General features: G+C 35.7%; 1 protein-coding gene across 1 annotated transcript; it reads left to right on the top strand.

The window, feature by feature from the left end:
* Positions 1–12,515: 12,515 nt before the first annotated feature.
* On the top strand, positions 12,516–13,163 carry LOC149492599 (uncharacterized). Its single transcript, XM_089715884.1, has one exon. The coding sequence runs from the start codon at positions 12,516–12,518 to the stop codon at positions 13,161–13,163; it is 648 nt and encodes a 215-aa protein (XP_089572010.1).
* Positions 13,164–15,926: the final 2,763 nt, after the last annotated feature.

The raw sequence follows: 15,926 nt of genomic DNA, 5'->3' as shown, positions 1-15,926 counted from the left end.
AAATTGTAATGCTAAAAACTGTATGGCTTTTCTGTCATCTCTAGTAGCTGAATCAGGGTAAACCCCTTTAGCCATCCATTGCAGAACATCGTAAAACCATGGCTGATCTTCTTCCTCTATATCCATAATGTGACATCCTACTGAATCGAGTCGTTGCATAGAGTCGAGTTGAGTCGGGCTGAACCAAAACCTGGTTCGAGCCATTAGAGTCCAGAGTGGGGTAGAATGGGATTTACAATAATGATAAAAAGAATTGGACTTAATTGAATGAAACATAAAGATAAAAGTATAAGGATTAGGACTGAATTGAAATAAAGTATAAAGTTTAGGTATTAAATTGTAAAATATTGAAAATTTAGGTACTATTTGGTAATTTGTAATATAAATTAGAGATAAATCTAGAGGTTACCCGAGAATTCCATTTCATTTTCCCTTCTCCATCATCTTCTTCATCTTCATCTTCATCTCCTTCATCTACATTACTATGCCACTTTCCTTTCTCCATCAATTCTAATGGTATTCAAGCATTAAATTCAACCTCTATTCTATCCAAGTAAGTAGAATTTCTTGAATTTCATAATTTAGTGATATTTTAGATTATTCATAAGAGTTATTATGTATAGGAGAGGTGAGCTCAAAGGTAGAAGAAAAAGGAAGCTAAGAAGAAGATTTCAAGCTTTTGAAGTGAAGGTTCGATATTTCTTTTAGTTTAACAAATTGTCTTGCATGAGAACTTGTGTAGTGTGTTGAAAATGAGAAGATATGTTGCTGAATGTTGAATAAGAGGTCTATAAATGCTGATAAAGCATGCGATGCATAAGCTGTGCAGGCTGGAAACCAACAGCTGGGTAGACTAGCAGTTGCTACTTGAACTCAATATTTGACTACTTGACCAACGTAATTAGGAGATGTGATAGAAGAAAAAGTTGTACCCTAATGTGTTTGCTAACCATAGAATTTAGAATTACTGCAATTGGACTTATGAATAAAGAGTTATGCTAGAATTTGTTAAACATGTACAGGCTGCCCTGTCAGAGTTCAAGGCTACATTAGAAATGATGTTGGGATGCATATATAGCTTCATGCAACCTAAGATTATTACTGAATTTTAACCTTCTGAGTTCAGTTAAATTAACAGCAATAATTTCCTTAATCTGACTGGTAGAAATTAAGTTATCTAATGAGTGGTACAAGTTGCATTGCGGGTGTACCAATTAGATTTCCATGCAAATATCAATTGTGTGCAGTACTTCTATTTATCTATGAAATCCTCTTAAAGCATGAAACAGGTTAGAAACATATAGAATGAGACAGAATACAGGTAAACAGTATGGTTTATGAATTATATGAAGAATTTAATATGCTTTGTTATGTATTATTGAAATACCGATAATATGCTCCATTGAGGTTAGGTAGAAACCACGTAGATAAGACTATGTCGCGACATAGGATAGTAGATCTGCGCCCCATACAGTTTGGTACTCCAGCTATAGGTCGTTGAGTGGATATGATTTATATACGGGCCATAGCAGCCCAGCCATATAGTATTCACCTAGTTTCATATAGTATTCATCCAGTTTCATACAGTTCTTCTTATCTCTAAGGTTTCACTGTAACCTTATGGAGCCATACAATTATGAGATTATATTATTTATCACTTATATGATGTTGACTAAAAATTTCATAAGTCATACAACATAATGAACAACAAGTAAGCTAATGAAAGTATAACGATATGTGTGCTTACATGTTTATTTATACATTGAAATCATGAAAATATAATGATATGTGTGCTTATATGTTTATTTATAAGTTGAGATATCCACTGAGCTTTATTTGCTCAGCGAGTTACCTATTTAACTCGTGGGTTTTGGGTCTGGACCATAGAGAATCACCGTACAACTGCTGCAGTTCATCTTTTGAAGATCCAGTCTTCAGGGTAGCTACTCATTTTGATATTTTGGTTCTGTCTATACTTATCATGGCATGTACATGGCATATAGTTAGGCCCATTTCATTTTGGAAACTAGTATAATGTCTTGTAACTATATATATATATATATATATATATATATATATAAAATGTAAAAAGCAATAGCTTGACATTATATTCAGCATACAGAATGATATCAGCATGAAAGGACATAGGTTCAACCAAATTGTAGCGTCTCGGCTCGGTTCATTTAGGTTAACAGGTGGACCGGGAAGGGATGTTACACATAATCCTTTCTCCTTCATAACACAGGATGGTACCTAAAGACATCATAAACGACTTCTTAGGCATAACTGAAATCTCTTCCCAAGCTAATGCTAAATTAGCCAAGGCATTTGGTACTCGGTTGTTCACTCTGCTTGTGTGTGTGAAGGTCACTCTTTTGAAGTTCTGAATAACAATGTGCAGGTAGTCAATATAGGGTTTTAACCTGTCTTCCTTAACTTCCCAGTTTCTGTTAGTGTGCTCAATTACTAGTTTTGAATCATTAATAACCTCAACTTCTTCAACTTTAATTGCAATCAGAGTTTAACCCAAATAAGGAGGCTCCATATTCTACCATGTTATTCGTAACTGCAAACTATAATCTCTTCAGCATCGGGATAACTTCTCCTTGTGGAGATTCTAATAAGACGCATACTCCGACTCCTTTACTATGAGTTGAACCATCAAAGTAGAGCTTCCATCCTTTCTTTCCTATCAAGTTCAAATGCTCATCGGGAAAATCAACTTCCTATTGCTCATTGTCTTTAACTAGATGTGCTACTACAAAGTCTGCAACTGTGTGAAAGTTTGCCAAGTGGCTCATTGGATTGGTAGTTCTATCATATGTCTCGAAGCTTGTCATCCTAAACTTATGGGGAAAAGGTAGTCATTTCTTAGGCCGAAATCAATATTGTCCCCTACTTCTTGGAATTCTCTCAAAATTTGAAAAGTTTTTACTCAGAATGTCCTCATCGTTGTGCCCTACATTCCCGAGCAAAGGGATTGACTGTCCATGGAACTAGATCCTGCCTTGTGTTTCTATGTGCCAAGAGGAATCTTCTTCTTCCATGTTCTCTCCTACTGTCCTGTTGATTGTATTCTCTCCTTCTAACACTATATTAATGTGGCGTCGGCCCTCAGGGGGAAACTAGTTAACTAGTCTAGCCATTATCCTTTGCAAGACAGCTACGAAATCATTATATGCCTGAGTGTAGACGCTCAAATTTTGCCCCATAAAAGTTTAGTGATGATAGATCATTTTTTACATAACTTTGGATCAGGATTTCCGATCACCCCGATTCTCAGACCAATGGTCTGTGGCTAAGATTATACATGTGTTTAACCATTTTTAATTTTTCAGGTTATTGGGAGTTTCGCAATAAAATAGGGCTCGATAAGCGCATTGGTGTACCGTCTTGTTATGCTTGCCACCCGATGTACCATCTCATTATGCGTGCCACCCGGTCCAATTCAGTAAAAATGGGCTCGGTCTTATGTAGGGCCCACCAGTGGCGTTTTGCCATGTCAGCCCTAAAATGGGGCCACCCACCCCCATTTGCCTATAAATAGGCATTGGGGGTGTGCCAAAAAGGAGGGATTTTTTAGACACTCAGGGAAACTCTTGATTTTTGAAAACTCAACCTAATAATTAAAGGAAACAAGTATTTCTCTTTGCTCTAAGTTAAGATTCATTGATTTTAAATCACTAAAAGCCTCAAGGATCTATTAGAAATCCCAAAAACACATCCATTAAACCTCAATCTCGGATTATTGGATCAAGAACCTAGCATTTGGGTCCCTTTATCCATTCTTGAATGAAACATTGAGAAAATCACCAAAAGGTAATACCTGAAAGCCTTTAACTCATTTCTTCATCTTTTTCCTTTTCTCTTTAGTGTTTTAAGCGCCTATTTTAAGTCTAGTTGTGAGGGAACCCGTGATCAACCAAGGAGGGTTCTTTGTGCCTCCATGGCGCACGACCTATGGTAGTGGCGCAAGCCACTAGGCGTGGCATGCGCCACAAGCTTGTGGCTCACGCCAGTTCAACCCAAAACCCTATGTTTAAAGTTCTGAAACCTTCCTGATTTGAGAAGGGCCAGGCGCCACTACGTGTGGCGCATGCCACACACATATGGCACACGCCACTTCTTCCTGTGGCGCTAGGCTCTTCAATTCAGAGGTTTAGAATATCAATAGTAAATAAAATGGCCCGATTCGGAGACCCAAAGACAAAGCTCTAACCTTAGGTGGTCTAGACTGCGTTTTGTCCATGAATGGATCACATAAACACTAATAAATAAGATTAAGAGTAGTGATTGGTGTATTCGTTCATCATTCATGATGAATATCAAGGCCATAAACTTAAACCTTGTTCAATCTTTAAATTATTGCCATGTAATTGCAGTTCTTTACTTTCAAGCACTTTATTATTCTATCCTTTAATTTATGCCTTTTAACTAAATGTATTATGATTATTGTTGCACTAACCTTTATTCATCAATTTTATAATATGAATATGCATCATATATTCATTATGCGAATGAATAAATGTTTAGTGATTGTTGATGTGTGATTTTGATTCTGTGAATAATGTTTGTAGTGTTTTTGTATGGTATGGTTGTTGTTAATTTGTTTTACTTTATTGTTGTGTTATGGCAGAATGAAAAAGACCTTTATGGGTCTCAATTAATGCTTGTTTGTAATAAATAGGACGTTTGGGAAATTTGGAGGGCATTTGGCTAGAATGTACTTTAGGTGTGGTTTGTATTCTTTTCTCCTCACCTCCTTCTTTGAATGTTTACTTTTATGCCTTGTGTTTCATTAAAGTGTATGATTGACATGTTTTTCAAAAATTACATCAAAAGTACTTACATCTCATTTTTAGTTAATGGTATTATTAAGTGAATTGTGAATTAATGGATGACGACAAGGCTGATTTAACTAGGTGATATGGGTGCCTAACACCTTCACATATAGTACTAACTCCTGGACTGTAACTCTAGTTTAAAACCGAGTTAGTCGATTCCAAAAAATCGACTAATTCGAGGATTTTCCTTAATAAGGGTGGCAATTCCAAAAATAAAACTCTTACCAAAGTAAGAGAATCTTTCCCGAGGATTAACGAATGGGTTGAAAAAAGAAAATTGATTTAGTAAAAAAATCAACCAAGCCCGTTTGATTCGATTCTTTCCACACTTGTGGAAAAATCTACCCGTCCTAAGCCTGGCGACTCTATTGGGGATTGAACCCAAAATCTCTGGTTTTAGGTTCGAGTAGAGTTGACTCCAAAAAAGTTGTCCACTTATTCACAAACTTTAATAATGCTATTAACTTTATAATGAGTTTACTTTTTGTACTTATAAATGTCATTCATGCATTTGGCTCTTCTTAATCTCTTTTCTACCCTAAGCCCTAAATGTGATATTAGGGGTTGTGGTTCTTACACTCTATTCAACTGTTTGGATTTGCCACTAATATACACCACCCATAAGTCAAGTACCATTTGGTATATCAAAAGAATTGGCGCCATCCATTATGACCATTTGCTTAGACCCAAAGCAAATGGGAGGAAACAACCAATTACCGCTTATGGAATCCAAGACCTAATAAACCCGATTAAAACTCATGTAATTGACCTTAGTTCCTTCCCCTAGGTTCACCTTAATAATTTATGATTGTTTCATGCATACAATAAATGTGACATGCGTCGGTCCAAAACCTCATGATGGTTTATGGGCCCAACCACTATGTCTTAGGGTGTAGATCATGCATTTCTCAACTCTCATTCCCCTTTGTTTGTATATATTTACTATAATTGTGTTGTACTTTATTCATGCATCACTTAACTTGTTTATTATAGCCATATAGGTGTATTTTATCATGGCTCGATCCCGACGTTCAAAGTGCGAAAGGGCAAAGGACTTAAGAGAAGTGTTGAAAAGCAAAATGAGCCAAACGAACTCTTTCCAATAGTGAATACAAGGCCGAAGACCAAATGCCTAAGAGGGAAGCTCCTCTAGTTCTAACACAAACTAAAGAAGACCAATTAGAAGAGTCTCATCAACTTTTGCTTGAAATAAACTAAGTGCAACTTGAAGCCATGACTCTCTTCCAAGGTGTGGAAGCGCGATTCACGCTCATGCACAATATCACCAACTGCCTTGTGGAAATTAGGCACTTCACTTTAGAGGATGCTAAGCCATATCAAACCTCTCAGGCTTTGAGGTTAAGAATTGTAAATACCTAGTTCGGGCCTCAAGAGAACTATTAATGTAAAAAATCGACTTTTGGAAAGTAATGAAATCAGTCTATAAATATTTTGGCTACAAAATAGGGCATGATTTTATTCTATCAGTTCTCAAGAGCCCTTCTTCGATTCAAGTAGCCGTGATGAAGCCACGATGGAATATAACATTAGCCGCATCTCATGATGTCATGATTGTGTGATTGCATTTTTGTATGCCATACTCATGCATCCATGCATACATGCATCATGTCGTGTTTGCTAAAATTCGTCTTATGCAGTCAAGATAGAGCTGGGAAGGGAAAAAGCTCCACAAGAGATCAATTGGTTAAGAGCAGACAATCGCTTGGTTAGAGTTAAAGAACCTTCAATCCCCTCTGACTTGCCTGATTCAGCAGGGCATAAAGACAAGAGCAAATATTGTGCCTTTCACAATGATGTGGGGCATGATACCAAGCAGTGTTGGTAGCTGAAAAAAGAAATAGAACATTTAATACAAAAGAAATTCGTCAAGAGAGAAGACGATCCAGAGGAAAGAGAAGCAGAACCTTCCAAGAAGACGAGTAATGTAACACCCACCGCCCAGTCCCGATAAACCCGACAGTGGATTGCACATTCGTTGCCGGAGACACCGTCCTAACTTAACTTATAAATCATAAAATTAGATTATGAATTAGAAGTAATTGAGTATTCACAAGTTTAGCGAGTAATAAATTTTTTTTATATAATCATTTCATTTTGTTTTAATCTTTTTTTATATATATAGATTGGGAAAAATCCTACAGAAATACCGTAAGAATTTCCCTTTAAAAAACTGAGCTCGCCAAACATGTGAATACAAAACACTCCCAATTAAACTCCAAACTCCCAACATCTCCAAATAATCATCATAACACAATAACACTTCTACATCTTTATAATTGTATAAATCCTCAATAGCATTTAATATTCATCAAGTAACTGCATTCATTATATATATCAAGTCTTAATAAACTAATCATACCAACTATCTTAAAATATTTTATATTAAATCATTTAATAAATCTTGTGCTTATCTCCAAATATATATACACCAACATAATTGATAATTACATACTTAAGTTATAATTCAAGTAACATAATCTTCGAAAATGTATTAATTATACATGCCATAATTCTTAATTACATTAATCTCAATCTACTAATACTTCAATAGTCTCTTCTGCCCTGATGCTACTCTTCTAGTCTTCAAGCAGCAACCATGATTTTAACCTACGCGTGATAAAATCAACGCGCTGAGTATAAAACTCTGTGGTGCTCATAATTCATATACTTACCTAAGTTGCGATGGCAACTTACTTAAAACACAAATTTTCATAAAATCATTTACAATCATAAACTCATTAAATTTCAACATATATTTTCATTTATAGCAAAGAAATATCAAATAAACTTGTAATTAATAACATAAATCATTTAATTCTTCCAAATCATAAATTCATTACTTGAACATTTTTTATACCAATACACATACTATTTATTTTAAAACCATGCACCGAAATATCATGTTTTGAAAATTCATTTGATAACATAATCATTAAGTTCCAAACTAAGGTGTTACTAAAATAACATAATCTCATTCGTTTAATTGCCTTAAAAATATTTTCCAAGGGGCTCGCATACACTTAGGAGAAAGAGAATCAGATAGGTTTTCATAGCTTATTCATATTGGCCTTAGGTCGCCAACTTATTTATAATGGCCTTAGGTCGCCATCTGATTCATAACATATAGAGCACGTCCGCCCTAACATAAGACACTCAAATGCCTAGCATATGATCATAGCTTCTTATCATAACGGCATCAAATGCCAAGCATGCTCATCTTACATAATAAAATCAAATCACGCATCAAATTCACACCAAGTATATTAGAGCCCAAAATCCTTATTTTCATTCTTAATTGATAATACTTCTCATAAAACTTGTCTTATTCTTTAGTCTTCTTGAAATCATAATGTAAGCTTACTTTAGAACTTAAGTAACTCATGAAAACTTCATACGTAAACATAATTACTTAACATCGGAAATTTCTCATAAATTCATTTTCTTTTAAAACTTTTTTAAAGTCATAATGAAATTTATCATAAGTAATTTCTTATCATATAAAATCATACTTTTCTTATTTAAAATTCAAAGCATATACACTTTAAATACCCATTTTTCATAAACTGTAAACATATGAAAGTTATTAAAATAATCATATTTATGTTATATATATAGCATATCATAAAAAGAAATTAAGTAAGCCTTACCACCCTAGGGTGGTTCGACCTCCTAATGAAAATTAAGGGGAGGAATTTCCTCCTTCAATCAAGCATGTTAACATAACTCTTATGCATCCAAATATTCATTTAAACCCTCATCATGCATTATCTAAACCAATTCCATACTTTTCCCCAAAATTTCCAACAATTTATTCATGGGAAAAATTAGTAAACATAACATATATACAATATACCCTTAGTATCCATTTAAACATATCCATAACAATACTTTTCAAAGATATGTCTTATTTTCGTCAAATAACTCCTAAAACATACAAATAATCAAGAGAACTTCATCACACATGATTCATACATACTTTTATCCAAATAAACCTATGGTTCAAGATATAGAAAATTTCCAGCATTAAAATAACCTTGACCTTTACTGTGTTTTTAAAACATAACTTAAGTTATAGGTCTCTAAATTGAGTGAAGTTAAATTCATTAGAAAGCTAAGACTAAATGCTATAAATATTATGAAGGGACTACAGCCCAGATCAATCTGTAAGATAGTAAATAAAAGCTAGGAACACAGACCAACAGTCCAGACCTGATTCAGCAAAACCAAGTCCAATGTTTATTAAATTCCTACTTATCTAAAAACTCAAATGTGGGTCCCGTTTATGTATGGCACAACCCAAGATGGGGGATGAATTGGGTTTTCTAAAAATTTAACTTTCAAAATCAAAAATCAGAATTCTGTTGCAGCAAAATTAGAAAGCATTTGAGAGAGTTAGTTATCAAGTTTAGAACTTCCTCACAAAGCTTATTGCAAGATTAGAAAGACTCTGTAAAGAACAATTATTGCATTTAGAACTGCTTCACAAAGCTTAAGCAATTTTAGAATAACTCTGTGAAGGATAGTTATTGCATTTAGAACTACTTAACAAAGCTTAAGCAAGTTTAGAAAGACTCTGTGAAGAACAGCTATTGCGATTAGAACAGCTTCATAAAGCTTAAGCAATTTTAGAAAGACTCTATGAAGAACAACTATTGCGATTAGAATAGCTATTGCGATTAGAACAGCTTCACAAAGTTTATTGCTATTTTAGAAAGACTCTGTGAAGAACAGCTATTGCGATTAGAACAGCTTCACAAAGTTTATTGCTATTTTAGAAAGCCTCTGTGAACAACAGTTATTGCATTTTAGAACTGGTTCACAAAGCTTTAAGCAAGATTAGAAAACTGATTATAATTCATATTGTGAAATACACTAAATATAGAAGGACAGATTAGAACTTGGTATAATCACAATACAGAAATCCAGAGTTCTAGTGATCCACAGAGATAAAGCTTATTCACGATTAGAATCAAAAACTCATTAACAACTTTGCATTTCTAAACAGATTAACAGTTGTGTAAATAGAATATAATCAAGCAGAACTTCAGAAAGTAAAAGAAGATAAACACAGAGATTTATAGTGGTTCGGCACTAACTCGCCTACATCCACTCCCCAAGACGCATCTTGAGATCCTCCACTATGTTATCTCTTTTCAAGGGTAAGAGACAAACCAACAATACAAGGAAATAGATCAACACCTAGATCTAACCTTTATCCCACTAGATTTTCCAAAGGTTCTAGTCAACCTCAACCCTTTCTGTTTTTACAGAGAACAGAAACTCAAATCAAGACATTAGAATCTCACACAAGGAGAAGGTCGCTTGATAACCTATTACACCATAGCTTTTCACCTAAGTTATTACACAAAAGTTTTTCAAATAAAGAGCATGTCTACAACAGATTACAGAATCTATATAGATAGAGAGAAATGCAAATATAAGCAGAGGAAGAACAGAAAATGAATTTAGAAAACATATTTAAAGATCAAAACTGTTCTTCAGAAAATGTTGTTAATAATTTTCTTTTCTCTTAAAAATTTTTCTTGAAGCAAAAAGACGAAAAGAAATAGGGGGATTGAAAAAAGAGCTTAGAGAGATTTAAACTTTGAACAATGGACTCATACTCTTTTGCAAAATCCCAACTTTTTGAAAGAGGAAATGGTTTTTATATGAAAAGAAATTCTCTTTTGAAGTTAACGTTGAGATTATTGCTTTAATGAGCAATGAAGTTTCAGACATTTTTAAACTAAAGAGGCAATGCATGGGCTGTAATTAAAATGGCTGTCAGACCACATTTAATATTTACACATGCAAGGTTTGGAGATGAAAAGGTTCAGTTTAGAAAACAGTGTAACATTTATATCAGAAACAACCAGCTGTATCAGAAACAGACAGCTGTATTAAATCAGAAACTGCTTTTTAGATCAGAAAATACTTTTTACAGAATTTCATTTAATAGCTACCAAGAATATTTACTCCAAAGATATTTTGGATGGGAAAACGTGAAGAGTAAAGATTTTGGCTATATCCTCTTAATAAATTTATTCAAAAATATTTAAAAACAATTTTGAGAGAGATAAAATAGATTTGTGCTTATAAAATTATTTACTCTCTATCCTACAATAATTTTCTAAGACTTATTATAATACTAACCAATAGAAAATATCTTCATTAATCTTCATGGTCTTCAAATAAAAATCTTGGGATGTAGGACCTTCATTTCTTCAATAATTTTCAACAATAACTTCTGCATAAAATAATATCAGCATATACAAGAATATTGAATTTATTTGTTTTGTATAATCATCAAAATCTCAAGATAAAATTGACCCTTAAGCCAACATGAAATTAAACCAACCTAAAACCAGGGAAGTGTTAAGACACAAGGCAACAACTTTCATGAAGAACTCAGAACACAATCTTGCCCTTATAGTGGTCAAAATGGGCAATCAATTCAGAGATGCATGTGGTCTGGCGTATAGAGTCAGTTTGAGTGTTTAAGCCATAAGTTGAGCTATATGTGCCCAAATTGGACACAAGAGGATGGGTTGGAAAGCTAAGAAGTAGACCTACAACTTTTATGAAGGACTCAGACATAGATGGAGAATAAAAAGGATCGAAAAATAGTCCTCAATCACCCCCAATAACACATTTGTTCCAAATTTCAGCTTACTTAAACCATGAAAAAGAACATGAAAGACAAAAGATAAAAGGAAGAGATTTCTACCACATAGTAAATACTCATCAAAGATCACCCAAGAGCATGTTTATACAACCAGAGTTCAACAATTCTATCATTTCATACAAAATCCCCAAATATACACACAATAGCATAAATTCACAAAATCAAAAATTGAAGTAAGGTAAGTGTGTTAATGAACACTAACCTTAAACACAAGCTCTAATAAGCTTAAGTAAAACTCTTGAAGCCTTAGCTTGCCCTTCTCTTTAGTAGAAGGTTCTCCACCCTTGGCTTAAGTAATAAATCTCCAAATTACTTGAAATTATTCACCAAAAATCACTTCTCAAACTTTAATCTCAAGGATTAATTACTTAAATCAAGTTGGGTGGGTTAATTTTGGTGGATTTAACAAGTAAGAAGTGAAGAAAAATAAAAAAGAAAGAAAGAAGAAGTTGGCATTGACATGGAGAAGAAGAAGAAGAAAAAGTGTTGCTCAAATAATTGAGAAGTTGACTTATAAAGCAACTAAAGGGTAGTTTAGTCTTTTCCCAAAATTGGATGGCTAAGATTAAGTCAATAGCAATCTCATCTAATGGTTAAAAATATTCTCCAATTAAATTCTTTCAAAATATTATTTATCTCCACAAAATTCTCAAATTTAATCCTTAAAAATAATTCCTCAAATTTCATTACTTAATATAACACAATAATTCACTATTCACTAATTATCTAAATTCTCCAAAAATATTCCTTACTTACTTTCTACTCATAAAAACCATGCATACATGCTCCAAAAATATTAAAGAAAATATAAACATATATAGTAATTTTTTCCGAACCAAAATAATACCGACTCCCAGACCGGTGGTACTATTCACACACCGGTAAAACTACTATTTCAGACACAGAAAAATTAGGGTGTTACAAGTAAGCAACTGGTAAGATCCGAACCTATTGGTATGATTAACATGATCTTTGGTGGTGCCACAGGGGGCGATAACACGACAGCAAGGAAGAGACATGCAAGAGAAATCTACTCCATCAGAACAGACGTCCCAGCAAGTCACCTACGCAAACCGATCATTATGTCGGAAGAGGATGTAGAGCACGTCCACTTTCCACAGGCCGACGCTCTGGTAATAGGAGTGATAGAAAATTACAAAGTTAGAAGAATCCTAGTAGACGATGGTAGCTCAGTGAATCTAATTATGTTGGAAGTGTTCAAAGCCTTGAAACTAGACACCGCCAAGCTAAAACCTATGCGAACACCACTTGCTGGTTTAGTAGGAAGACAAGTGTCAGTGGAAGGAAGCATGGAAATCACCATAGAGCTCAAAGACGGCGAGCATACCAGAGCCAAAAAAGTCAAATTTGTAATGGTGGACATTCCATTCCCCTACAACGCCATCCTTGGTCGCCCACTACTATACATCATCGGTGCTTGTACGTCAATCAACTATCTCATAATGAAATTTTACTCTAACTCTGATGATATTGTAATAGTCAGGGGAAACCAGAAAATAGCTTTAGAAGCATACATAATGGCCCTTAAGAGTGTGCAGTTCGCCTTCCTCTCCAGTCGGTGCCCAACCTCGGCAAGGAGGAGGCTGATCTAGTTCAAGGTGAACTATAAATGGCTGAGCCTTTCGACATACCAAGGGACCATACTGAACTGAACCTCGAACTAGAAGGTGAACTATTAGACATCCCCATTGAAGAGAATACAAAACTGAAGGTGGGAGCCGATCTTCCAAGTGCAGCACTCGCCTCCATAGAAGTACTCAAGAAGAATAAGAAGAACTTCACATGGACGGTGGCAGAAATCAAAGGAATTGACCCTGACACCATGAACCACAAGCTTAAAATAGACCCACACACTAAACCACTTAAAAAAAAAAAAAGAAAAGAAGAAATCATGCCCCAATCAGAGAAAATGTAATTACAGCTGAAATTGACAAGCCTATTAATATAGGCTTTGTTAGAGAAGTGCACTACCTCGAGTGGCTTGCCAATGTGGTCCTCATCCCAAAGCTGAACAAAAAATGGGGCCTCTGTGTTGACTTTAGAGATTTAAATAAAGCCTGCCCAAAAGATCCTTACCCACTCCCAACATCGGCCAATTAGTGGACTCAACAGCCGGGTATGAAAGATACAGCTTCATGGATGCAGCAGCAGGCTACCATCAAATCAAGATGAACAAACACGATAAGGAGAAAATGGCCTTTATCACAGACCGAGGAGTATACTGCTACGAGGTAATGCCATTTGGTCTCAAAAATGTAGGAGCCATATACCAGCGACTAGTGAACACGATGTTCAAAGACCAAATAGGAAAGACAATGGAAGTGTACGTGGATGACAGGATAGTAAAAAGCAAGCACATTGGAGAACATGCAGCGGACCTCGAGGCAGCATTCTAGGTATTATCCAAGTACAATATGAAACTTAACCAAGATAAATGTGTTTTCGATGTGACTACAAGAAAATTCTTAGGATTCATGATCTCCTAAAGGGGAATCGAGGCCAACCCAGAAAAGATAGTAGAATAAAAAGGCCATGACCTGCCCAAGCAACATCAACAAAGTCCAACAGTTAAATGCGTGAATAACTGCATTCGGGAGGTTCATATCCTGCTTAGCCAAAAGATGCATGCCTTTCTATCAAACATTGAAAAAAATGATGAGCTTTCATTGGATGGCAAAGTGCCAGACAACATTGGATGAGTTGAAAGAGTTCCTCAGTTCTCCTCCACTTCTCAATAGACCGTAAGAAGGTGAGATGTTGTACTTGTATCTATCAGTCACGTACACCATCATAGCCTCAGTGTTAGTAAGAGAAGAAGCAGGAGAATAATATCTCATATACTACGTCAGCAAAGTGTTTGCGGAGCTAAACTCAGATACCCGCTCATTGAGAAGTTGGCCTTCGCATTACTTACAGCCTCAACAAGATTAAGACACTACTTCCAAGCACACTCAGAGTAGTCCGAACCAATTTCCCTTTAAAAAAAGATTCTACATCGGGCGAAGACTTCTGGCAAAATGGTCCATCAGGTTGGGTGAATTTGATATACAGTATGTGCCATGCTTGGCCTCAAAAGTGCAAACCTTAGTCGACTTTGTGGTAGAGATGACTACGCTTGAGCTTCAAAGGGCAGAAGACATTTACCCGCACCAATGGAGAATGCACATAGATGGTGCATGCGGTTCAGCAGGAGCGGGGGCAAGAATTATCCTAGACAGTTCAAACAGGATTCGGCTCAAGTATGCGGTACAATTGACTTTCCCTTGTACTAATAACATGGCTGAGTATGAAGCCCTAATTACCGGAATAAAAATAGCCATGGAGTCCGAGCAGAGGCAATTACCGTATTCTCCAACTCGTAGATACTAGTAAATCAAGTGGTAGAAAAATTTGCATCAAAAGAACCGTCCATGAGCAAATATCAAGCCTTGGCAAAGCAATTACTGGGCTAGTTAGAAAAGGAAGGAGCGACATGGTAAATTAAGCAAATCCTCATATTAGAAAATCACGAGGTAGATGTAGTGGCTAAGGCCGTAGCTAAAAATGAAGAAGTGCCAGCAGGGGTTCTAACAGAGAAATTGTCAAACCCGAGTATCGAAAGAGAAGGAATGTTTCTTATAGCAATCGAGCCAAATTGGATCACACCCATCTTACAACATCTGAAAACGGGCGAGTTACCCTCTGAAAGAAGTGAAGCAATCAAAATTAGTAGACAAGCAACGAATTATTCCCTCAAAAGAGGCATATTATATAGAAGATCCAAATCTCATCCTTGGACCAGATGTTTAGACCCCGAGGAGGCAGATTATGTTACTAAGGAAGTGCATGAAGGGTTGGCAGTGCACATGAATGAGCAGAGGCCACTATAAGAAAGATACTCATGCTCGGATATTACAGGCCAACTATGAAGAGAGATGTCCGGAATCACGTACAGAAGTGCGTCCCATGCTAAAAGCAAAACAGGGTACCAAGACAACCGGCCGCAGATTTACAACCAATTGGAAGCTTATGGACATTCGCCGAATAGGGGATAGATATCTTGGGTCCTTTCCTAATAGCCATAGGATAAAGAAAATTCATAATAGTGGCAGTTGATCACTTCTCGAAGTGGGTAGAAGTAGGAGCCCTAGTAATAATAACCCCAACGTGCATCATAAAATTCTTCACAAATGAAGTACTATTTAGATAGGAATCCTGAACAGGCTAGTCACAGATAACGGCAAGCAATTTGATTGCTCGCCCTTCAAAGAATTTTGCTCAACCTAGGGCATCAGTTTACGCATTACTTCGATTGCTCATCCACAAACCAATGGTTTAATAGAAGTCACCAATCGAACTATCCTAAGGGAATCAAG

The sequence above is a fragment of the Jatropha curcas genome, chromosome 11 (assembly GCF_041381405.1).
Source record: "Jatropha curcas cultivar XTBG-Jc1 chromosome 11, XTBG_Jcur_1.0, whole genome shotgun sequence".
Taxonomy (NCBI): Eukaryota; Viridiplantae; Streptophyta; class Magnoliopsida; order Malpighiales; family Euphorbiaceae; genus Jatropha; species Jatropha curcas.
The sequence above is the reverse complement of the archived record's forward strand: the minus strand, read 5'-3'. Positions and strand labels throughout refer to the sequence as shown.

Excerpts from the sequence above, each read along its gene's own strand:
- LOC149492599 (XM_089715884.1), top strand. The coding sequence starts at position 12,516 with ATGATCTTTGGTGGTGCCACAGGGGGCGATAACACGACAGCAAGGAAG.